At 32.9% G+C, this 25,943-nt stretch overlaps 1 protein-coding gene and 1 pseudogene across 2 annotated transcripts; one reads left to right on the top strand and one right to left on the bottom strand.

The window, feature by feature from the left end:
* Window positions 1-7,711: 7,711 nt before the first annotated feature.
* On the top strand, window positions 7,712-11,934 carry LOC133668734 (probable RNA 3'-terminal phosphate cyclase-like protein; annotated as a pseudogene).
* Window positions 11,935-12,150: 216 nt separating this feature from the next.
* On the bottom strand, window positions 12,151-18,514 carry LOC133668741 (uncharacterized). 2 transcript variants are annotated; one of them, XM_062088727.1, is made up of 7 exons: window positions 18,119-18,514; window positions 17,910-17,971; window positions 17,707-17,763; window positions 17,204-17,443; window positions 15,617-15,778; window positions 13,756-13,845; window positions 12,151-12,500 (listed from the first exon to the last, which is right to left on the bottom strand). In XM_062088727.1, exons 1-7 carry the CDS (start codon window positions 18,397-18,399, stop codon window positions 12,313-12,315), a joined length of 1,080 nt encoding a protein of 359 aa, XP_061944711.1. In that variant the 5' UTR covers window positions 18,400-18,514; the 3' UTR covers window positions 12,151-12,312. The 2 variants fall into 2 exon arrangements, with proteins under 2 accessions (XP_061944711.1, XP_061944718.1); XM_062088734.1 differs by lacking the exon at window positions 17,707-17,763.
* Between the last annotated feature and the right edge of the window lie 7,429 nt (window positions 18,515-25,943).

The raw sequence follows: 25,943 nt of genomic DNA, 5'->3' as shown, positions 1-25,943 counted from the left end.
TGCACGTTCTGCATGCAAGAAGATGAAATGGGAAACAAAGACAAAGGGAAGAGAATTACCTGGAATGGAGGCACTTCGTTCACGGAGTTGGTGGCTCACGATGGTGTTGATGTCGCGGCAACCGGTTGTGGTGGCAGACGTTGGTTCTCTTTCTTCTCTCCTCTACTTCAGTGTGTTGTCTTCTTCCTCTATTTTTTTGTCCCCCCTGTCAACAGTGTTCTTGCCTATCTCGATGGCTTCGTGGAGGTGTTGTTGGTGCTAATGGTGTTGCTGGTAGCGGCGAAGAGGAAGATTGGTGGTGGTATGCTGAGGATGTTGTTTCAGTTTCTCTGTATTTTCTTCTTCTTCCTCCTGCCTTCTGCTGGCGCTTCTTTCTGCTTTTGGTTTTTTTCCATCCGTTCTTCGTTCACTCCCTTCTTTCTCTTTCTCTCTTAGCTTTTTTTTCTTTTTCCTATTCTCCTTTGTTCCCCTCTCTCAGTTTTTTTTCTTTGTTCCACTCTCCCTCCTCTGTTCCACTCTCCCTCTCCTCTTTGCGCCCGTCCTCCTTTTCCAAAACTCCCCCCTTACTGTTCGGTCCCTTCTCTGGCTTTTATAGCCAGAGAATGCATGCATTTTCTTGATAATAAAGAGACCATTATTGCTGAAGTAATGGTAATGGTCGACGATGGTAGGGGTGTCTGTTTTTCTCTAGCTTTATAGTCGAATAAATGCCATACATTTCAGTAATCATATTGCATCATGGCAGCTGAGGCTAATCATTTTTTCTTCTTCCTGCTAAAACAGCTCCCTTGGTGTAATGAAGAAGGTGATGAACAATGACGGTGAAATGACCATTTTTAGTTTGGTCACTCAAGTTCTGAAATTTTATAATCAAGTCCTTGGATAAATTGTAATTAGACCCCTGAACTTTAATTTCTTCCTAATAAAGCCTAAATTGACTTAAAAACATTTTTTTATTACAATCAAATCCTTCATAAATTCAATTAAACCTTCAATAAAATTTAATTGAGTTCATAAACATCTGATTTTGGACTTTTCTTCCTAAAATTGAATTTTCCTTGTCAACAGGGCTCTCATCAGTAAAAAATATACTGTCAAATTTTAATTCTTGTATTTTTGAACCTCCTCAACCAACTTCTAGCCATTTTATGGGCATTCCAGCATCCCTTTCTCGCTCCTATTATTTTTTAGATTTCTTCCGAATATTTTTTGATATTATTTTTTTTATTTTATCATTTTTTGTGTGGGAACCCAAAAATAGATAACAACAATTGTCTTGAAATAAAGAGATGTTTTTTTTTCAAATAGTATTTTGACAAAATATTTTGATCAAACTCTAAGATATGAAATTAAGGTTAATCAATCCTAAAAGATTAAAAGTGTTTTGATTACATAAATGACTTGACATTTGTTAAAATAACATGACAAACAATATAGGGTGACCAAATAAATTTTAAGCTTACTTACAAAATTGAACCACACATCATAAAGCGAAGTTTTAGCGGTATGCATAATGACTTATAACAGATTTTATAGTTATAAACCCATAAATCATGGTTCTTGCAAGTCCAAATTATTGTGCTAGAAGAGGTCAAAATTTATCAGTTTTAACCGACCTTGCTTAAAATGAGAAAATGTCATCTTTGTTTATTCCTTTCACAATTCTTTAAAAAATTATATCCTTTGCAATCTCATTTTGAGTCTGGTGGATTATTTCTTAAAAAACAATCTTAACCAAGATCACACCCTACACTGAGAGGCAAAAAAATATGTGCAAACTGCAAAAATACACATATGGATCTATGAAAGTTAGAACCTAATACTATGGGGCATTATCATAAAAGAGAAAGGATAGGAAGCAAAAAGAAAGGAAGAAAAAAAGAAAGGGAAAGAAAAAATAAAATAATGGTTAGATGACGTTTTAAGACTAAGGCAAAAATCATGAAGCAAAACTCTGCATTAAGAAAGAGAGTTTATCCGAACAAAGTCCATGAGATGAATTCACAAGAGAAAAGAGGTAGAAGAAAAGTGATCCTAAGTCTTTGAAACCCTCAAACACCTTTTGAGCCTATGAATTTCCCTTTTTCTTTTATAACTATGAACCATAGCCTGCATTACATGTTTTTAAAAGTTTTTTTTAATCAAGCAAGATTTGGACTGATAAATTACTCTTCAATACATGAAGAGCTTTTTCTATAAGGGTTGTGACTTCATAAACTAAGTCACTGGTCATTATACATGCTGATAAAATAGGTGCTCAAAAGAGATAATCTTTCTTGATAGAGCTTTAAGTTTTGACTCGAGCCTTCTATTTTTTTAAAATACATAAAAGGTCACCTCGTTACATACCATCAAATGACATACCTAAAATGAAACATCCAAAATTAACATAAAGAACCATAGAAAAACTATTTTAATCTTACAATGGGTCAAGTTCTTTTTTCAAAATACAAGACAATCAAAGGAATGCATATATTGAATGTCGTGTGTTGGGTTTTTGAACAAAGAAGCTTGATTTTCAAAATACTTTAAATCTCTTATTTTATTTCAGCAAGTAAACTTGAATAGACATGATTTTTCAAAAGGTGTGAGTTGATTTCATGGATCGAGTTCGCAAAATACTTGACAAAAATGATATTGACACTTCTTGATCATCCTTGAAAAGTTGAGCAGTCAGGAGAAATACAGTAGACCCTGGGAAGGAAAACAAACAATATTCAGATTAGTCCGCGAGAAAAATCAAATGATGAATTAATGAAATCCATTAAAGCTAAAGCAATGAGAAATGTCTTTTGATGATAGACTAAATAATAAGCATGACCAGATCAGCTAAAGGCAATACTGTTATACGATAGCTAATGATTTAATAAACTTTATCAGTAGTTGAGAGTAATACCACACTTGGAGGCATGATCAAACTTGATAAACAATGAGAGTAGTAATCATCGTGGACAGTCCAAGATGGGCACTACACTTATATTTAAATGGAGGACTGGCATATAATGAACTCATATGAGCCAGTGAATAAAAATAACTTAGAAAGCTTTGGATAGCAAACAAATTCACCTTATGGCGATGGAGCATCAAAGAAGAGGGCCTACATTTCAAACCAGGTAAGGAGTATACATGTCATCTACCCTAAATCATTGCATACATGTTTAAATTTTTCAGGAAGATCCTCATTGAAATCCCATAAGATTTTGATAAATCAGATTGAACAAAGAAAAAATCCTTAAACTATGATAGTAAGGAATTCAAGTTCAAGCCCTAAAATTGAGAAACATCAGTTAGACCTTGTAATCAAGAAAGAAAGAGAGAATAACCCTACTATTAGGAAATTATTAAGAAAAGAAAAAGATCAACCCTACCATTAGAAAGAGTCTTCAAGTTAACTCTAAAATCAAGAAGCACCAAGTTTGCAAACCCTGTGATCGGGAAATTTTAGGTCAACCCTGCAATCAGGAAACACCAAGAAATTTAAACACTGTAATTAGGAAAGAAAGTGAGAGGAACTCTCTTATTAGGAAATTCTCAAAGGAAAAGATTAATCATACCATCAAGAAGAATCTTTAAGTCAACCCTGCAATTAGGAAACACCAAGTTCAAACCCTGCTATAGGGAAGTATTAGGTCAACCCTGTAATTAAGATTTACCAAGTTCAAACCCTGCAATTATGAAATTTTAGGTCAACCCTACAATCAGGAAACACCAAGAAATTCAACCCTGCAATCAAAAAGAAAAGTGAGAAGAACCTTGCCATTAGGAAATTCTCAAGAAAAGAAGAAGATCAACCTTGTCATCAGGAAGAATCTTCAAGAAGCACTAAGTTTTCAAAACTCTGCGATCAAGAAGTAACAAACATTTTAGTTCTGGTTAAAGGAGATCACCAGATGAGATTTCAAGTTGACCAAGCTGAAGACAAAGACCAAGGTTCTAGTTAAAAGGGGTCTCTAGATTGAGATTTCAGGTTAACCCAACTGAAGGCAACATTTTTGTTTTGGTTAAAGGGGATCGTCAGATGGGATCTCAGGTTGACCAAGCTGAAGATAAAGACCAAGGTTCTGATTAAAGGGGGTCTATAGATTGAGATTTCGGGTTAACCAAGCTGAAGATAACATTTCAGTTCTACTTAAAGAGGATTTCAGAATAACCAAGTTGTACACAATTTGATCGTAGTTCTAGTTGAAAGGGATTGCTGCGAAAACAGAGTTTTAGGTCAACAGAACTAAAAGATTTAAGAAGATTAATTTTGGAAAAACAATTCATTTGTCTTTACAAACTTACTACATCAAGCACTCAACAAGTCTTTGCTCTATAAGTATTATAAAGAGGGGTCATCTATCGCTACCCAATTTTTTACTCTATTTTTGAAAAAAATAATTGAAAAAAAACCAAAAATAGCAAAAGACAACAAAAACCCAAAAAAATGTTCTTAACGTATTTGCATCATTTTCAGCATCTTTTCAAAAAAAAAGAAAAAAGAAAAAGGAAACATGTAATTAATTTTTAGTGATCTAAGTATAATTATAGAAGGGAGATGATCTAAATTGAAAATTGGAAACCTTCTCACCAAACAACCTTTTTTTTAATGATATGGTCTACAATCATTCTCTTAATCCAGAGGTTCATTTTTCTTTGCTTTGTCTCCAAGTTATCAAATAAATAGTTGAGATTTATTCATGAAATCCAATGGTTGATCTTGGATTGCTTTGCCTTCAAGCCAAAGAAAATTTTCACCTATAAATAGGTGATTACACACACACACACACAAAAAAAGGAATTTTAGAAAGACCAGGAAAAGAAATTACTCCCATATTCTCTCCTTACATCCACACAACACAAAGAAAAAACTCATGCCTATTTTCCTAAGCCACATGCCAACCCCAAAAAAGAACCAAAAACAAAATTCACAAACCCAGGACACCACTCTCAGCACAACTTTCTCTCATTGCAATTAAAAAAACAAAATACCATCCTCACAGACCAATCATCTCCAAAGCCTCTCCCCTTCATCTTCAATCAACACTAGCCTAACTCACCAACAATCCCTATCTCAACCAAGCCAAATCAACACAATAGACAATTTTTAGTGCTCCCTCACTGTCTTTCTCAAAGCTAAAACTCAAGCTCATCTTTAACAAGTCATCAACCACCACTAATTTTCTATCCTTATTCACCATATCGCCAAAAATGGCACCCTATTAACAGCCTCCCTCTCATCTCTTTCAGTAGCCTACGGTTGCTTACCACTCAATCACATTAACGGCCCTCTCATCTCTTTTCTACAACCAACAAACCCATCAAATCATCATCAACACATACCTATAGCCGGTCTCTGAGCTCTTCTCAAACCAATACAAACATGTCGCCTCTCTTTTCACTCTTCACCTTCCTAGCTCTAGCCGATTAGATCTTGTTCTTATCCAATCGAGGACCTTCGTGATGAGCCATTGCTGAAATTTTAGTAGGGAAAGAGAGCAACAACAGACCTTCACTAGTCTTGATCTACTTCCTCTTGTGGTGGTAAGGTGCACCGCCAATACAGGGAGAAAAAAAAGGTGTTGTACATCTCGATACGTTACCAGAGACCGACCCACCAAAACCAAAAATCACAACCTTATCCTTTCATCTTCACTGCTAACAACTACTCGAGTTGATTGAAACAAATAAAAGAGAAGATTAAATAAAAAAATAAACAGAAGAAGAAATAAGGAAAATAAAACCAATTGTTTGTGTGTTTTTATTTGTTGCAGATCACAATGAGAGTTACCACCAGCACAGGGAGTAAGAAGAGGGGAAATTGCTCTAGATCCACCTATTCTTTAGTTTTTTTTTTCTACAACGGCGCTTGAACCCACACGTCATCAGTGACGATGGTGCGTGCATCACATACGCCACCACTATTCCTGCATTTTCAGGATCTTCTAGTTTGGTTACTGAGTTTCCAACAACCTCCCGAAGCTATCCTCAGCCTTCAGTAGGTCCATTTAAGATTCAGATGATTTTTATGATTTATGTTTAATTACAATGTTGTGTAAATATTTGTAATTGGATGGGTATGTCGGTTCATTAGTAAAAAAATTGGTTGTATGTATTTGTATTTTTCTTATATATTTTTGAATGTTTAAAACCAAAAAGACAAAAAGAATTAAATGTTTTAATTCCATACAACCAAGTTTCTCAAAAATACAAAATCATATCTTGTTTAAAATATAAAATACATGGTATGTTTTTTTTTAGCATGCACCTTGGATCTAATAATCAATTTATTGAATCCATAAGAATCTGGTCAATATTTCAATAACCGATAAAATTTTATTTCATGAGAATTAATGGTCAATATTCTAGTATAAATATTGGACCTACATGTGAGGCTGATATTTAAATATTGGGAGTTGACTAGAAAACTCTCAGAGTTATCTAAATATTCACCAATTTTAATTAGGAGTATTTTTTACCATAGCACATGAGTTGTGAAAAACCCTTCCGCCTTCCAAGATAGGTGAACCTTGTCAGGACACCTACATGAATCCTCTCCTTCAGAATTTATATGGGCACACGAGCTCATAATAAATTCAAAACACTAGATTTATTCACATGAATAAATCCTCATCCTAAGTCATAGACAGATTACTAGTTAAAAACCTATCAAAACCTTTAAACCACATTCAAGCCACACAATACAGTTTACCTTAGGTAGGGTGCGTTAGAGAGTGTTAATATCTTTACCAGCCACAACCAATCTCTTACCCTTAGAATCTTTGATAAAACCAGTACACCCTGATGTTCTAGCAATCTTAAACAAAACAACTAGATGACGACTCCCACGACCTCCCGATATCACACATCTACATGTGACAATGTTAAATACAAAAAATAAAAAAAATCAAAGAGAATGGACATTAATTTCAATAGAAATTAAAAAATTATTTAAAAAAGATAGGAAAATTAAAAAAAAAAACCCTGACTAGCACCTGATCCATTTAGAAAGGGCTTCCGGAAGGGCCCTATTTTCTTCTACCAATATTTTTTGAAAAAGGAAACTTCGGACAACACTTTGTATGGTATTCCTTAGATTTTGATAGGGTCTATGCTTTTTTAACCCAAAAACTCATTTTCAACCCAATTTTGATCAAAAACCCATAAAATAGCCTTAAAAAAAAACCCTTGAAATCAACCTAAAATAAAAACTCTTCTCGAGCTTAGATTTGGTTTTTAAAGCAATTTTAACTAGAAAACACTTAAGTTGAACTCCCCTCATCAAATGAAATTTCTTGACACCAAAATCAATAATTTTAGTGGTCAATATTGATATTAACATTAATTTTTTCTTTCTATAGCTAGAATCCGACGTCCTCTCTCTTATTTCTCAAATTAAAGACTAAAAATAAATAAAATAAATTTTTATACCAAAATTAAATTGAAAAAATATTGAGGGTTTGAATAGGTATAATTTATAAAGTTTGAGAATTAAAGTAATTTTTTCTTAATAGCTTTAAAAGCATAATTTATTTGTGGCCTTTTTTTCATTTTGATCCTCCTTTGAATTTTTTTTTATTCAACAAATTTTTTTTTTAATGTGCCCATAGAAAGATGTAATAGGGAAAAATAAAAATTTGAGAAATAAAATAAAAAACAGTAAATCTATAATAAAAATGTTAGAAGGTAAATAATACATCCAAAATGTTTATAGTCTTTGTAATTAAGCCGGCCCTCCTTTAAGCGGGTCAATAATATGTAAACCTGACCCGTATCCACAAGAAGAAAGATTCAACAGCTAGGGTTCTGGCTCACGGCTAAACCCTACTCCCGGATTTCAGTATCAAGAAGGCCTTCAATCCACTCAAGCAAAAGATGGGGAAGGGAAGCTACAAGAAGCTAAAGGGTAGCCAAAACTTCCGTCAAAGACTGATATTAGCGACGCTCTCCGCCACACCTATCATTATCAAGGGCATTCGAGCCAATGACATGCTTCCTGGCCTCCGCCTCCATGAGGTTTCTCTTCTTCGCCTCCTCGAGAAGATTTCTGATGACTGTTGTCAAAATCAATGAAACAGGTAAAACAAAGTACCCTACTTGTGTTTTTGCTGGTAACTTGTGATGGGTTTGATTTTTGAGGAATATATTTTATCTGACAGGAACAATGGTCCAGTACAAGCCTGGGATTTTGATGGGTGGGAGACATCTTGTGCACGATTGTGGTGAAAGTCGCGCTGTTGGGTATTTCTTGGAGCCATTGCTTGTTCTTGGGTTGTTTTCGAAAAAGGCCCTTTCGATAAGACTCAAAGGTATTGTTGCTTTCTTTGTTGGGTTTGCTAAACTTTTTGGCCTGTCAGCATGTGCTTACAGTTTGTTCAGTTGTATGTTCTTCTGTTTATGGGGTTTCTAGTAGTTGAATTACTCTTTTATTTTTTATCAGTTATGTCCTTGTTGTTTTGCTCAAAATGATATCCTTGTGAGTGATTTTAATTTACTGTCTTATGCTCTTGATGAGGGGAAAAAATTGGGGGTTAGGAAGTGAACTAGTTTAATGTTTTTCCTAGATGGGTTCTAGGAGACTTTGTTTTAGAGTAATCGATGATTGACTAGGATTTGAAAGAAGGCTGTTACAGAAGCCAGAACTGCCACCATTTCTACTTATGTTGATTTCATCTGCTCTCTGCGGGAACCAAAATGGGAAACAGAATTCCATCATATGCTGTTGTATATTTGATGCCCTGCTTGTTGAGGGTTCTATCAATGTGCAAATCTAATTAGCTTGTAAGATGTTCATCCATGCGGATTATTCTAGAAATGATCAAAGATAGATATCCAAAGGCTCAGCAGAGAAGCTTGCTAGAAGGCATGGATCAGTCTTTTATCTTTGTGCCAAGTCTACAAGAGGACATCTTGATACCGAGTTCTGAACTTCTTGTGTGGTAACATGAGGAGCAATCGGGAATGTAAAATCTTTAAAGCATGCTTTGCCTTTTGAGAGTTTGGAGAATGATTGGTTGTAGGGGCTTCTACCATTCTTTTGTATCTTCACTGGCAAAGGCAGCCATTTTCCCCTCGAATTCATATAGATCACACCTAGTCCACAACCTAATGTTTAGAAAAGATCTATAGGGTCTGTCCCAACCGTGTTGTAAAACAAATGATTTTAGGATGCTAACTTTACCTTGATGATATCAGCTCTGACTTACCTTTAAAGTATCCACACACAAATTTTACATAGCATGCCTTAGTTTATGATTTTTGCATAGGGAAACATAACTGTAAAGGGTTATTACTTTTCCTTTTAAGAAGTTGTAATGAGCAGTGCTGTCAAGAGGCTCTGAGGCACTCGTCTATGCGCTTCAGGTGAGGCAAGGCAAGGCCCTAGTGCCTTTATTACCTCAGGCATTGGATTTCAGTTAGGCGCCACCTAGGCGAGCACCTTGTGAGTGGGTGCAAGGTGCTAAAGCTAGCGCTGCTGGAAGTTCTTCCTTTTCTGTTGGATTTTTCTTTTTTTAAAATGATTTATGTTTTGACCTATTTGTTCTTTTTTTTTAATTTACCACAAGAAACAACTTAGGGGTATTTTTGTAAAAAACAAAGATTAGGGTAATTTTTTTTTTTTAAATCATTAAAGTGGGAGACAAACAGACAATGAAGGACACTTAGAAGACCAACCACACTTTCTTTTTTCAACAATGGGAGTCAAAGAACAACACATCTGTATAGTTAATACTTTAATTTTTTCTAAACAAGTGCAATATAGTTTGGGAGATGAGGATTTCAATTATAATCATGAAATGGAGGATATGGAGGATTCAAGTGAATGAGAGGAAAGCATGGATGGAGATGTTTTTGAAGATTAATGAATAATGATGATGATATTTAATTTTGCTTTTTAATCTGTATGGCTACTTACTACTTTAAATTATTTTATTTTGTTTCAAGGGTGAAAAATATAACTTTATATGACTATGTTATGGTATTTTATATTTTCTTTTGATTTTCTAAAGATCTAATCTTAATTGGGAAGATGCATATTTTAGATTTATCTAATATAATATAATATAATATGTTTTTTAATTTATAGCATAACGCCTTGGTTCATTCGGGCGAGTGCCTAGGCGTGTGCTTAGTGCCTCAGGCATTTTACAGGCTTGGCACCTTTTAGTGCCTTTCACCTTTGACAACACTTGTAATGAGATAATAAATTGTTTTCAGGAATTACAAATGATTCTAATGACCCATGTGTTGACACTTTTCGTTCCACTACCTTACCATTATTGAAGCAATTTGGAGTTCCATCAGAAGGATTGGAGCTGAAAATAGAAAGTCATGGTGCTCCACCACATGGTGGCGGAGAAGTTCTTTTATCAATTCCCAATATTCAAAGTTTAACGGTGATATTTTTATTCCTGTGGTAGTTCATTTGTCTGGGATTCTTTTTTCCCTGATGTTCTTATATGTTATGCTCAGCAGGCAGTCACATGGATTGATGAGGGAATGGTTAGGAGGATTAGAGGGGTGACTTTCTCAACCAGAGTATCTTCTCAGTTTGAGAATACTATGATACATGCTGCTCGAGGAATCTTTAATCATTTGCTTCCTGATGTCCACATATTTACTGATCATAAAGCTGGTCCACAAGCTGGAAAGTATGTTGTCTGTTAATAAAAATTTGTCGTCTCATTTTGTTTGGAATGTTGTGGAGAGAAATGTGAATTGCTGCTTGATTTTTTTTCTTTCTATTGTTTTCTTCCTTATGTTCATATATTTATGCTTAATGAAGTTGGTCTACCAGTTGGAAAGTATTATATCTGTTTATAGAATAAAAAATGTTATCTGTTTGTTTGTCGGCATCTTTCAAACACTGTAGAGAGAAATGTGAATTGCTGCTTGGATTTTTTTTCCTTTCAGCTTGCTGCGGATAGTATAGCTCACATATATATTCATTTAATGGCAGTTCACCTGGTTATGGAATATCCTTGGTTGCGGAAACTACTTCCGGTTGCTTCATCTCTGCTAATACTGCAGTTTCTTATGCACGAGCGGAAGATGGTGGAATGGAAGATGAGAAAGGAGAGCTGATGCCTTCAGAAGATGTTGGTGAGCAAATTGCTTCTGTTCTCCTTCAGGAGATTGAACAGGGTGGAGTTGAAGATACAACACACCAGGTTCGTATTTTCTCTTCTCTGTAATCTTTTTCTAAGTCGAGGTTGGTTAAATTCATTAAAGTGGGTCTTCAAACCCCATTCCTTCTTTAATATTACTTTCCAACAAGCAGGGTTAAATGCAGCAAAATGAAACCTTTGTGATGACTAATTATCTCCTTTAGAAGACCACGTTAATGATATCTTTCAAATTTCTACTTAGGAGGATAGCATGACAACCTTTAGGAAAAGAAGCGTGAAATCTTTTTGGGTTTTACAATGATAACTTCTTACCTTATTTATTACTGTCGTTGCTATTGACTTGTTCCAGGGTTTGTTGTTTCTTCTGTGTGCATTATGTCCACAAGATGTTTCAAAGATTCGCGTAGGGAAGCATATACCCCATGGAATAGAAGTACTAAGGCTCATCAGAGATTTTTTGGGTGTTAAATTCGTCATTAAGCCAGATCCATCCAAAGGGACAGTCATACTCAAATGTGTGGGAAGTGGATTGAAGAATCTTTCTAGAAAGAGTTCTTGATTGCCAAATGCATCACTTGAGATCTCTTTCGATGATGTGCTTTTTGTGGATTCGAAGGTTTTATAGCAAAGGTCCACTGGAAGAGGGTTATGATACTGCAATTTCGTATGGTCTTCTCGGCTTGAATTTTTCATTTATATCATACTATTACATGCACTCTACGAGAGATGAGAGATGGGAGGGATAAGTTTTGGTTCAATCTTGTATGTATATCCGACTCCTAGCAGATTCATGCTCAAATGTAAAATGGGTTCTTTGGCAAGCGAATTTGAGTTTTCTTTTGTCCGAGCAGAGGTCATTATTTTTTGGAAAAATAAATAATTAAATTGCAACAGAAATAAACAAAGGACAAAGCTATAAACAGAAGCAGAAGTATAAGGATTCAATCTTTTTTTCTTTTTTGCATCAGGGGAGCAAAATGCATGCATCTGTGTCTTGTCAGTTTAATGAGCAAATTAGAACAAGCAGAAACGAAGACCAATCTGTCAAGAATGAAAATTGTGTCTGAATAGTCCTCTAATAAAAGATGATGTCAATTTCCAAGTAAATGGTAACAATTAATGTCATGTACAAGAGTAAGAAGTACACATGGAGGAGACCACCACTCTCGCATTGCAAATCATGAAGCTACATCCATATTTTCCATCAATCATCACCCCATGCATCGTCTTTCATTTTCTGCCTTGTAACTATCCGATTCTTTCTGGTTTCTTCCTGGCTCTTCAGTTCTCTCGAACCAAAGGCCATTGGCAATTTCAATCCCATTCCATGAGCTATTAGCCTTTGGGCAGTTCTTGCTGATGTCTTTGGCCTTTGACGAGGAGGCTCCAGATCTGACAAAAGGAATAACACAAGTATAGTTAAAAAGGAACAAGACAGAAGGTTAGAGAACTGCTTTCCTCCTATTTCCCAATAAAATAACAGCAAACTGGTTAGGATTGCTAAATATTTGCATATCGCTTTATGCTACATAAAAATAATTCCTGTAAAGATGCCCCAACTCCACTGCTTCTGAATATTTTAGGACTCCCGGTAAGAATGCAGAAGCAATCGAGTGCTAGTAAGAATGCTCTCTCAATAAGAACATGACTCTAGCTGGAAAGAAAAGGATGTGATTAATTCACAGAAAGTTCTCATTAATACACAGATGAGGAATTTTGGGATACAAACAGGCAAAAAGACACCACTGAAGTTTCTTACAATAGGCTGCTTAGAAGCAATACAAAAATCGCTAGCTACAGCATAGGAAGGTTTATTTGAATAGATTTTATTGAAGAAAGAAGTTGAATAACTTGGAGTAGCTGGATGAATATTTTAACATAGAACAAAGAGGGCACAAAGAACATGACTACAGAAGAAAATCACTCTCAAATCCTGTTATCTCTTACCCCAAACACCATTTCTTGCATGGTGTAACTATGATAATTCCATTCTTGCTGATTGTTATAGAACAGCAAATTCTTGTAAGGTCAAGTAGCAAACCATTCAAATCTGATTTTAACATATCTAGGGAGGTGTAAGCATCAACTTCAATAGTTTTTTTTACGAGGACAGGAGAAAGGAATTTTGACAATTTGGACTTCTTAATTTAATATTTATTGCAGTTTTGTTGCAAAGAAAGCCTATAGAAATTCAGCTTAGCTCCAAAAGGGTCTCTTTGAAGCTTATTATATATATATATATATATATATATATATATATATATATATATTTTGTTGGCAGATAACTTTGCAGCTTCTGATAAGTTAAAACATCAGAAGCCTCTTCGAAGCTGGCACTGCTCAACAAATCTTTTCTAACTATCAACAATTTTCTAAATTTTAGGTGGGAAGGGGATTGCATGTCTTTCTGCCTCTGTCTCTCTCACCAAGCTGTTCAGTATGCAGCCTCTTCAATAAGTTAGACAGTGGGTTCTTAAGCAGACTTCAGTCCTATGTACCTTATCTGACTGGTAGTAGCTCAACGTCAATATCTCCATTCTTACTGAGCTTCCAAATGGGCTCTCTTTTGAACCAGCATTTCATCTTGGATATACATCAAATTTCCACAGAATTCTGAACAGAGAAAAGTTGGGCCAAAATAATTTACCTTTTGTTGGGATTGAGCCCATGAGTTCATCATCCTCATCAAGAATACGCACAGTAAATGAACATTGAATGTGGTTGCGTGCCTCAAGTGCTGCATGAGAAAATTAAAACTGTAAGAGGATCTAAAACCGTTCCAAGTTAATCTCAATAACAGCAGCACATATATTAGAACACTGATATATGGACAATTATCAACTTCAAAGGGAGCACCATAAAAGAAGGAACGTGACTAGTATTTGAATAATCAGTGATGAAAAAAGCTTCAAAAGACAAGTCAACTACCAAGCCACCTTCACCACAAGAGGGAAAAGACAGAATCATTCCCCAATGTCCAGCATTAATCACTGAAGGATCAAAATAGCCAAAATCACACAGGTACTGCTAGATATCAACAGTCCACTGGCTCCAAATGGCACAACCAGAATGTCTAGAGCCTACACCTCCTCAAAGGCATAAAGGGTCTGCATAGCCAAGGCAGAAATTGAAGATCTTCATTCACTAAAACTGCTGCACATGGTAGCTATACCCAACTGACTAGGTTTGGGGAGATTGTCAGACAGATCAGTGCTAGTTGAAGGGAGGAACCAAGCCTCCCCTCATCAAGTCCAGACTTGCATTCTACATCACATGGCTTAGGGATCTTGGTGGTTAAAGTCATACCTTTGATTGGAAGAATGACAAAAGTCTGGCCACCATCAACGACACTCTTTGCTCCTGCCCCACAGACAAAAGGGCAGTTTGACAGCATGCCATTTTAGTGGCTTTTGCTTCTTATTAACCAAGTCATCCTAAGGCTACCCCATGTAATAAGTGTATCTTTCTAGCTCATGTTCAACCTTCAATACTATATAGCTTATGGAACATTCTAAACAGGTATTCTTCCTCGAGATTCTTATACAGTCAACTCCCAGTATCACATCATGCCATACTCCTATCAACATAACATCTCACAAGCTTCAGCCAAAAAAATGTTTGAAAGTGATAGGGGGGGGGGGGGGGGGGGGCATAAATTAATTTTAGGAAACATGGATTCAAGAAATACTTACAAATGATAATTGGAGTTTTCCAATATATTTTATTTCACAAACTCAAATTTTGAAATCTCAATTCTTTTTGTTTACATCCAGGTCCAAAGATAACTAAAAGTTTATGCTCCTTTTGCTTCTTCCAGATCATAAACTCCAGTTTACTGGATCTTTCTTTCTTAAGATATTATATTGTGTAGAGTTTTGGAGATTAAAGAAGGAAGAGAAAATGGGTTCACAGTTCCTCCAAAACATGCTGTAGATATGATGTGTCAAGTGTGGTGATGCTGTACTGTTGTTTGACTGCGGTTATCTTCTGTATCTATTCTTAGCTGTGTTTTAAAAACCTAAAGACCTGATTTTATGTTTGACTCCTAACCATATCCTTTATTTTTATAACTAATTTATAATGAGGTTTAATGTATTCTTTCTGAAAGACTATAATTTCAAATTTTTTTCAAAGCATCCCATGCCATTATACATTTATTCAGATCTTTATTAGTTATGCAGAACTTATATTTTGCATTTTGCATGTATATCTCTCCGCCAAGTATGTATGTGAAAATGCTGAGGTAAATCTAATGTTCAATGTCCTTCTCATCTTGTTCTTTTTGTCCTGTTCCATGATAGCTTAATAACTGCATCAGTTAATGGATTCAAAACCAAGACACCAGCACACCAAATCAGCCCCTCACCAGTGGATTACAAATTACAACTATGCACTATCCTAACATTGCATCACAGAGAATCATATGGTGCAATATTTAGTTTGGAAAACAGGGGACTGATCTTGTATTTATCATCATACAAATGTAAAGTCAGTCGAGTTTCAATTACCAATTGATGGTGTTTGGAATACTGCAAGAGCCGCTGTATCATTGATCCAGCGAATAACAAATCCACGATCTTTAAAGTCTTCAAAAAGCTTTTCTAGATCTGTTGTCCTCATACTTGGTGGAAAGTCAGCCAGAACAAGAACATGATGTGTGCCATATTTAGCTGCATTCAAATAACAAATCATTAGATCCTGCATAATATTTTAGAGAAAACTTATGTGGGAAAAAATATTAATATCCATGAGGGCATTAGTCATAATTGATTGATGCTGCGGCCCTGCATCCAACCCGAGTAACATCCATGTTTATCAGTAGGTGTCTAATAACATTATTTAAGACGAAGATATTTTTTTTTTCATGTTCTCAATTACTTTAATTTTTTTCATGTTCTCAATTACTTTATCATATTTAGCTGGTTAACAATCCTTGTTGAAACCACGAAGAAATGCAAGTCCGGTGCTGAGCTGAGAAGGAAAAAAGATTTTTAAAAACACTGTTCATAGCAAACCAAGCAGCTGAATATGGCATCAATACTGAATTGATGGGTAATGTTTGTACCTCTTGAAATGTGTGAAAAAGGACAAAAATTGAACAAACCTTTTGCTTAATATGCAAAAGACAGCTTATTAGAGTGACGAAAGGATTACACAAACCAAAACCTGATTAAGATAGCATGCAATTACAGCAAGGGAAGGAGCAAGAAAAAACAAAGAACTTCTATCTAACTACCCAAGGATAAATAACTTAGGTATGAGGCCCTGTAGGAGAACCAGGCTCGGAGAATGAAAAAGTACCCATATCTAATGTAAGTATTTTCCTCAACGCATACACCAATAATGACTCAAAAGTTAAATAAAACGCATTTCTGGCCCAAAATTACATCATTTTTCTGGAAATATTTATAGCTAATTTATTTTACGCACACTTTGTTAAATACATCAGCAGGAGGACATTGCTAAGAAGAGTAACAATTGTCATCTCCCTCTCTCAACACAAATAACCTTTTTTGTCTGCCTCCTTTACCAGTAGTGATATTTTAATCCTTTTCTCTTTTTCTCTCTCTCCACTAAAATTTTCAATCTTCAATTTGTTAAGACACCAACCATAAAAAACTAACTTTTATATCCGTATCAATTGCTCATGTGGCAATTGGTTTCCATTTTTTTGACCCCATAACAAATGCGACCTCAAATGTAAGAACTAAAGATTTTTACCTAAGAGAGTTTATTTAATATTCTCGTTCTTGATGAAGCTTTAAGGATAGATCCACAGTGGCATTTAAAATATTCTCTAATTTAATCTTCTTGTATTTTTTGTACCGGAAAGGTAACTTGGGGTCTTGTCCAAGAACATAAAAACTTTTAAAAAAGAGGTTGCAAGTGAACAAATGAACATAGAATAATGCAAAAACTATTAGTTCCAACAAATCAAACAGCAGAAACCTATAAATATTCTCATGATTCAACTTTAAGAGCAACAAGTGGACTCCTTCGGTCAAAAACCACATGAATGGACAAGCAAGATCAAGGATAATGCATTTTTACACATGAAAAGTTCATTCCAAGGAGATGAAAAGTGTATGGCTTACAATTTGTCAATTCTGTATTTTGTGTACTTCTGCCCAAATCTTCATCATCTACATCATCAACAAGAGTTGCATCCGATTGTCGATCGCTATACAGTTCATGCTTTTTGTACGTGAATGGTCCCCGTCCACGCCTTTTGGAAGTTTGAACTTTTGCATCTTCCAAGCAAATATTTGATACAGAAGGTAAGGATCGTGGTGAGAGCAATTCATCAGGCGCATGATCTGCAATAGCTTCCCAATCTGTAGCATACCACAACATTTCGATCATAAAATTTTCATTCTTAATTAAAGAAACATAGGAAATAAGTCTCAGACGGAACAGTTTAAGATGATCAAGCTAAGTCACATAAGAAATAACAATCAGAGAAATCATGCGAATTTTTCAAGTCATGCAGGTGAACACTAAACATATAAGCAAAAACTAGAGAATCACAGGCAGACCTTTTAACCTACAGGACAAGGTCGATCAAACAAAAGGAAAACTTAGTAATAAATACACATACCATCATCTGAGCAAGGTGAAACATCATCACGTGGATTCGATGATTTCTCAAGATGCCCTTCACAGAGACCAAAAAACCCATCAATTATTTCTCACATTACAATCAAATTTTCTTTAGCAATCTGATTATAATAATGCCTATCTAGATGCAATTTGCAAACTTTGTTGTCTGGAAAGTAAAAACCAAAGAACCCAGAAACTTACCATCATTAGAAACAGCATTGCACTTTGAAATCCCATCTTCCTTCTCCACACTCTCCACATCACTAAAACCAAATAAATAAATAAACCCAGAAAAACCCAGTGAGAAAATAAATAGAACACTCAAAAAGCACAACAAGATCAAATCTTTTTCCCAAATTTTCTTTTCTCATCAACCAAACAGACTCTTGAAAAAAAAAAAAAGAGAGTACCCGGAAGGGCGTTGATTAATGAGAGAAGCCCGAGAGAGAAGTTCATCAGATTTGAGGGAGAAATGTTTAGAAGAGTAAAGATTCGCCAACTCTGTTAATGCAGAAACCAATTGAAGATTCGCCGCCTCTGATGGGTTCAAAGTTTCGAGCCTTGAAACCTCAGTTTCAAGAAGAGTTATGGCTCCTTCTGTGTCACCGGCTGTCACCAGATCTTCTACTGTTTCACTCCAGTTTTGGTTTGATTGTTCTTCATCTTCTTCTTGTGCTTTCACTCTCTCCATTGGATTTCAAACAAAGATTGCGACTATGGAAGAAAGTTTTGGAGTACGAGTACTGTACTGGTATTTATTTCAGATCAAAATTGCAATTTTTTTTTCTTTTTTCATCAAACGAGTCATAAAAAAATTATTAGTATATTGGTGGCAACGGCTTAATATTATTTTTAAAAAATATATAAAAAAATATTAAAAATATCTTACAGTAATGATAAACCCAACGACCCAACGAATTAGGTCTAATAGTCATAATAGATCCAAATTTATGGGATATAACACTCATGTTAGAATGCCTAGGCCAAGCACCCACGCCAAACCTATGCACCTGGCCTGATCATATTAAATACATGTGTTTTTAAAAAACAATTGTAATCTAAAAACATATTTATTTTATATTTTTATTTTTATCTTTTTAACAAAAATATATTTTTATCTTTTTTATATTTTTTTCTATTTTATGACATTAACCACACATGTCCCTAAAATTCACTTAATTTTTTTTATTAATCTCTAATTTTAGTGAAGAAATCATCAACAAAATTGCACAAATTAAGATAGTTAAAAGAACAATAAGTCTTTTATATATACAATATTTTCTTTTCCTACAATATAATGTATCAATTCAAATGTTTTCTTTTTATGATCATATATTTTAAATTTTCATAAATACTAATATTTATAATGTAGAAAAAACTTTGCTTGTAACAAACTTTGACAATTGAATCATACAACAACAATTTAAATTTTAAAAAGAATAAACCCTTTAAAAAATTGTCCAACACTTCGATGAAAACATAAAATTAATATTTTCATCCACAATGCATATAAAAAAGAGAAGTTTATTTTTGAAGACTTGAAATATATCACTTAAAACTCAACATTTTTTTCATTCTTTCATCTTCGAATATAACAAATTTATAAAATAAGTTAAATAAACAAAAAAGAGCTTGCAGTTAAGTTCTACTGTATATGAATGAAAAATCCTACTTGAATGAGGGCAGTGTTTGTTTTTGCAGTCCAATTATGCTGTTGAAAAATTTTAAATTTTTTGACCCAAGCGCTTGGGTCTGATATGATTGTCAGACCCCGGCACCGTGGTTCTGGCATGGCTACCAGACCAAAGCACTGTGGTCTAGCAGCCCTGTCAGACCCAAGCGACTTGAATCTGACAGTCATGCTAGACGCAAGCAAGTAACAAACAAAGAGATGACAATTGTACACTTTAGTTGTTAAAAGAGAGAGAAAAAAAGAAAAACACAAACAATCGAGTATCGGCAGCAATCCAACTGTGATATGTTTACACACGTTGCTCCATATTAAGAGGGTATGACTGCACTTCTAGTTATACGACGAATGGCCAGATTTGGCCGCCAGAAAGCGTCTCACTTGCTTCCTTAATGATGTGGACACCGCCCACTCGTTGAGGCGCGTGGAACATGCGCCAACAACTTTTTGATTAAAAAAATACAATGTGAAAAATATTAAAACGTCCCTCATGGTCCTCTTAATTACACAAAATATCCATGTAAAATACCAAAATACCACCAAATGCAAAGCTTTTTTTTTGTCTTTTCTAAGGCTAAAAGCGTTATTTACTTGTACTTGGAAATTGGAAAACCCCAATTACCCTTGTGGAAGAAAGCCAAGGAAATGTTTATCCGCTCATGAAAAGATGAGAAATTGAAAGTAAAACTACTATTACAATCCATAGTGAAATGTCTCTTGATCTATAGTGATTTCCACACACCATTTAGCTTTTGTTATTATATTTTTAAAACCCAATTTAGAAAAAGACAGACAGATGGCATGTGCTACGTCGCAGGCCTATTATTTTTTATTATAAAAAAAATAAGAAAATATAATTTTTTTTCAAAAAAAATCTAAGATTTTAGTTATTGACTCGAGATAAAAAAAACATTAAAAAGTAGTAAAAAAAAACCCGAGTCAAACCTGATAAACCCGCTGAATCCATAATCTAAGACATGATATTAGGATAATTCTATAGAAAAAAATGTAAAAAAAATAAAGAATACCAGTTTCTAAAAAAAATAATTAAAAAAACAAAATTTCTTCAAGTATTGCCTCAAATTAAATGTTAGATAATGAAATCAATAAATTTAATTTAATTAAAAAATAAAATTCTTTTTAAAGAAGAAAAATTTAACAAAAATCAGAAGAAAAAAAAACTCAAGGCAGCCCTTGTTATTTTAAAAATAAAGATAAATCCTATGAAAAGAGAGTAAAAAATGAATGTTAGAGGATGAAATATGAAAAAAAAAAAAGAGCTTAAAAAAAGAAAAGAAAAAAACAAGCAAACTCAAGTGAACCTTGTAAATTCAGGTTAAATTCTCGAATCCACAATTCATTAAATTCTTGACCCGGGCTCAATCCAAGAGCTTAACTTCTAAAAAACTAAATGTTGAAGGATGAAATCAATCAATTTAATTTAATTTAAAAACAAAATTATTTTAAAAAAGCTAAATTCAACAAAAAAACAAGGCAACCGGCTAAAAAAATACCATAGAAAGTAAATTAAAAAATAACAAAATGCTGGAGGATAGGGCAAAAGGCTAAAAAAATAAACTAAAAAAACTTGTGTCAACATCGTAAATCGGGGTTAATATTTTAAACCCGTAAATTGTTAAATTTAGACCCGGGCTCAACTAACAAGCTAACCATCCGACTAATTAAATGTTGGAAAATAAAATAATAATAAAAAAAAATCAATAAAAAAAAATCTTGTAGGGTAAAAAAATAGAACAATATAAAAAAATAGATTTAATAGGAAAAAAAAACTAAAGAATGATGAAATTGAAAAGAAAAAAAACAATTGCCAAAACCATCCAAAAAAAAATTCAAAGAATAAAAACCAAATCTAATATATGAAAATATTAATTGTGGATGAAATTGAAAAGAATTCTAAATTTAATAAACTATCTCAATTAAAAAAAATGAAACAAAGAGAACATGAACGAAATTGAAAAATCCATTAATTTCATAAAGTATTCTAAATTTAAAAATTGTAATAAAGAGAATATGGATGAAATCTTAAGTACAACAAACTTGAGGGGCTAATTTGATTTTTTTTTTTTAATTCTAGCATGAAAATTGAGTAGGAGAGAGAGGAAAAGAAAAAATAAAATAAAAGGTCACACACATCACACTGTCTGCCATAGTGCCACACGCGCCGCTAATCCATGGAGGGGACCCGAGACGTTATAAAAGTTACCCTGAAATCATGGTTTTGGCCATCGGTCAATGCCGCACACGCCATCCGAAAGCGACTGACACTACTCATCCAATCTTTGTTTAAAAAAATTTTCTTTTTTACTAAATTACCATATTGCCCCAAGAACACCCAATAATTACCAAATGACAAGCTATAAATGACAAAAAAGCCCCTAAATCAAAGACAATTATTTTTAATTTTCAAGGGTAATAAAGTAACTTACTTATTTAAAAATAAAGTTAAAAACTTAAAAGCCTCTCGTCCCAAGTGATTGTTTTTGTCTTCCAAGAGCAATTAAGTAATCACACTATAAAACAAAACATAGAATTACCGTCTAACCCCTTTCTTTCAAGTAATGACCAATATGTCACATGAAAATACCATCATATCCTAGACTCAATGCATGCTACTTTGCTCACCAAAGGGTAAAATCAACCTTTCATTATAGATTCGCACAGTGAAATACTAATGTCTTTTAGTATAGAGTGTAATGTGGGATCGACCTAGAATTTTTCTTTTTAAAAGAATTAAAATGATGTCACCTAAATCAACTTAAAAAAAACTAAAAAACTAAAATAATATTATTTTAATAAAAAATTAAAATATACAAGTTAATAATCAAATTTAACCAGATTAACATAAGTTTTTTAATGTAGTTTCTTTTTTTTTAATTTTTCAACCCAAGTTAATCCAGTCTCCGGTCAGCTAGGTCCCAAGTCCCAAGTTGATCATCAAAGATGGTGCGGGTTTCAAAACAAAGTAAAAATGGTTAAATTAGTCTTCAAATAATATTCATTCTAGTCCCATAGGTCATAATAATGGAAAGATATTTTCAAATATACTAAAAGGAATTGCGGTAAATTCCTGCACCAAGATATATTGAATATTAAAAATATTTTTGTTTATTATGTAAAAAAAATAATAAATGTCAGGGAATTTAGCATTCATTGCATATTATACTAAATATACTAAATGTTTTTTTTATTTAATTGTCCATGTTTTCATTTTAAATGGCCAGGTATATCCTTGTTTTTACCGGTAATAATATAATTTTTATAAAGTTATAACTTGTTTGAACAACCTAATATATATTTTTAATAACTTGATTATATTATTAAAATCATTAATTAACATATATATGCTTATGCAATATGCAATTTGTTGGCAGACTTATTTTTATTTGATATTTTTCATTTTCTTATAAATTTAAATTTATTATTGAATCTTATAAACATTATGTCTTGAGGGTATAATAGTAAGTTTGTTTAAATTCATTAAGGATTTTTTTGCATAAACCTCGACACAATAAAAACATATTACTAAATTTTTATTTCTAGCCAAGAATAAATATTATATGCTTAGCAGTGTGGAGGAATGAGGATATCTGAGAATCCATGTACCAAATATCTTTTAAGTTTTTTGTACTATTGTCACTACTTTATATTAACATTAACAAAAAAATTAAAAATAAAACTAAAATAAATCATTGTTTCACTATGCATATTTATGTTTGTCACACAGTGATAAATACTACACTCTCCAGAATTAAAATGAAAAATAAAAATAATGGAATTCCCACCTAATAATTAAAGAAAATTAGAAATTATAAATAGACACTAGTCTTAGATATTCAGGTATTTAATTAGTTCTACTCAAGAAAAGATCTACATCACCCTTGCTTCATTATTTCAAATGAAATGTTATCTTTACTAATATTTTTTAAAATTTATTTTGTGCATTCTATTAATTGTCTAAATTTATTTCTAAGATTATTAATGATTTATTTTAATAAAACATAATGTCAGTCCTTAAAAATAAATAAAAGACTTATCGATAAAGGAAATTTTTGATGTTAATTTCTAAAAATAGACAATTTCTTCAATTTAGGAAAAACTTTGAACTTAGTCCTTAAAAATAAGCAATTTCATTGGTTTAGAAAACTTTTGATGTTAATCCCTAAAAATAAGTTATTTCATTGATTTAGAAATTTTGGACAGTAATCCTTAAAAATAGATAATTTCTTCGATTTAGAAAAATCTTAATAATAATCTCTAAAAATAGATAATTTCATCAATTTAGAGAGATTTTCCCATACTGATGAAATCTTTTACTTTTAAGGATTATCATCCAATTTTTTTGTAAATTGATGAAATCGCATATTTTTAGGAATTACCATCCAAAATTCTAAAATAGACTACATAGCCTATTTTTAGGGATTAACGTTAATTTTTTTTTAAATTGACAAAATCTTCTATTTTTAGGGATTAACATTAATTTTTTTTCTAAATCGACAAAATCATTTATTTTTAAGAATTAACATGAAAATATCTATTATCAATGAGTCTCCTATTTTTAGGGAATAAAATCATTTTTTATTAAAATAATTAGAAAATAAGTGTAGAAATAAATTTAGATAACTAATAGCATGCATATAATAAATTTATAAAAACATATATCAAAGGTTACCTTTCATTTGAAAGGATGCAATGAGGGTGATGTCGATATTCCTTTAAGCATAACTAATCCAGTACTTAAATATCTAAGATCAAATCTATTATAAGACTCCTAATCTCCTTTATTTACTAAGTGACGACTTTATTATTTTTATTTTTCCCTTTAAATTTAGAAAGTTTCTTATTTGTCACAATGTGACATCATGACGACTTCACTAGAGAAGAGGTTTGGATGGTGGCCGGGAGAAATGGAGATTGATTAGTATGATTGAAGGAAAGAAAAGTTCTAGTTTAGTGAGATAAAGTCCAAAATAAGTGAGCCCTTCTCTTCCTTCTTTCTTCTTCTCTCTTTTTTTCCCTTCAAAATCTCCCCTCAAAAGTTTTATCTTCCACCATGAGGGAAAATAAGATGGAGGCTAGGGTTTTGTGGGGGAAGAAAGGTAGGCTAGGTTTTTTTCTTATACACCTTGGCTAGGATTTCTATCCCCTTTTTTTCCAATTTTTTTCCATCTCCCAATTCTAGCTAAGGTTTATTCTTATACCTCCTCCTTTTTCTTTCCTTTTTCTTTTTTTAAATTTCTCTATAGAGGTTAGTTTTTTTTTTACACATCCTTTTTTCTATTAAAAATATATTTTCTATTTATACCACCCCACCTAGGAATATTCTTATTTTTTATTTCTTATTCTAAGAATACTCTAACCCCATCTTAGAATATTCTTATTGTATTAGTTATTTTGGCCCTTCATTATGCACACTAAACATTTTTTTATTCTTTGTCTTTGATTTTCTTTTCTTTCTCTCTTTTTTATTTCTAATGAATTTTTTACTTTTGATAAATCATTAACATGAATACAATAAGCAAAACAAAATCATAAAAATGTCTAAAAATTAGCTGAATTACATCAAAAATATTTTTTTTTGGAAATTCTGGTATTCTTTTGAAATATGTTCAAAAATAGGAGGGTAAAAAATGGGTTATGACAATGTTCATCCACGCTCTTTTTCACTATTCATGGAGAAACTATTCATAGGCTATATTTTCTTTCATATTCTCAAGTTTTTAGTTCTTTACATTTTGGTCATTAAAACTTCTTTTACCTATTCCTTGGAAGTTATGTTGACATGGTTTTATATTTTAAGATTTATTTTGATTTGCATACTCTTGTATATGTGAGATGTTAGATAATATTCCGACATTAAATGAAAGATTAAGTTTGCAAAAACAAAGGTTATTGTTAAAAAGAAATCTAAAAGAAGAATGACCAAGGTTAGCATAAACAAAAAAACAAAGCCTTTTTTTCCTTCTACAATGTCCAATGGCATGGAAAACTTTACTTTGGTCCTTTATTTTATTTTTTTTTGCATATTTGGTCCTTTTTATTTTAGGATTTTACATTTTAATCTTACATTTTAGTCCTTAAATGTTAAGAGAGGAGATAGAAAATCATAAAAAAAAAAAGATGAGAGAAAAAGGGTTTGATAGGGTCACATCCATCCATAAAAATGGTCAATCTTGGTGTAAATAGATTCATCTTGAAGAACGATGTTTAATGAAGGTGGTATTGTCTTTTAATCATGCCAAAAAAATAAATAAATCGAGACTCATAAAAAAAAATTATTTGGTTGGATTTTCAATTTATAGAGTGATTAGAGATTGTTCTTGGAAATGAGTTTATTGTTTTTGGGTGTTGTAAAAATAAGTTGAAAATTATATTTTAGAAACTCAAAGCTCGATCCCGACTTTCTGATCACCTATTTTTGGGATCTAAAAGCTTGGCTTTGTATTTTTTGGTTATCAAAAATATAATAGTAAACAATGTGTTGTTTGTTTAGTTAGTTAGAGAGAGAGAGAGAGCTTGACCTCCAA

Source organism: Populus nigra, chromosome 1 (genome assembly GCF_951802175.1).
Source record: "Populus nigra chromosome 1, ddPopNigr1.1, whole genome shotgun sequence".
Classification (NCBI taxonomy): Eukaryota; Viridiplantae; Streptophyta; class Magnoliopsida; order Malpighiales; family Salicaceae; genus Populus; species Populus nigra.
The sequence above is the reverse complement of the archived record's forward strand: the minus strand, read 5'-3'. Positions and strand labels throughout refer to the sequence as shown.

Coding starts and splice junctions, on each gene's coding strand:
- LOC133668741 (XM_062088727.1), bottom strand. CDS start 18,399: ATGGAGAGAGTGAAAGCACAAGAAGAAGATGAAGAACAATCAAACCAA. Junction 15,779..17,203: donor AAATACAGAATTGACAAATT/GTAAGCCATACA, acceptor ATTTGAATGCAG/CTAAATATGGCACACATCAT. Junction 12,501..13,755: donor GGGCTCAATCCCAACAAAAG/GTAAATTATTTT, acceptor TCCTTTTGTCAG/ATCTGGAGCCTCCTCGTCAA.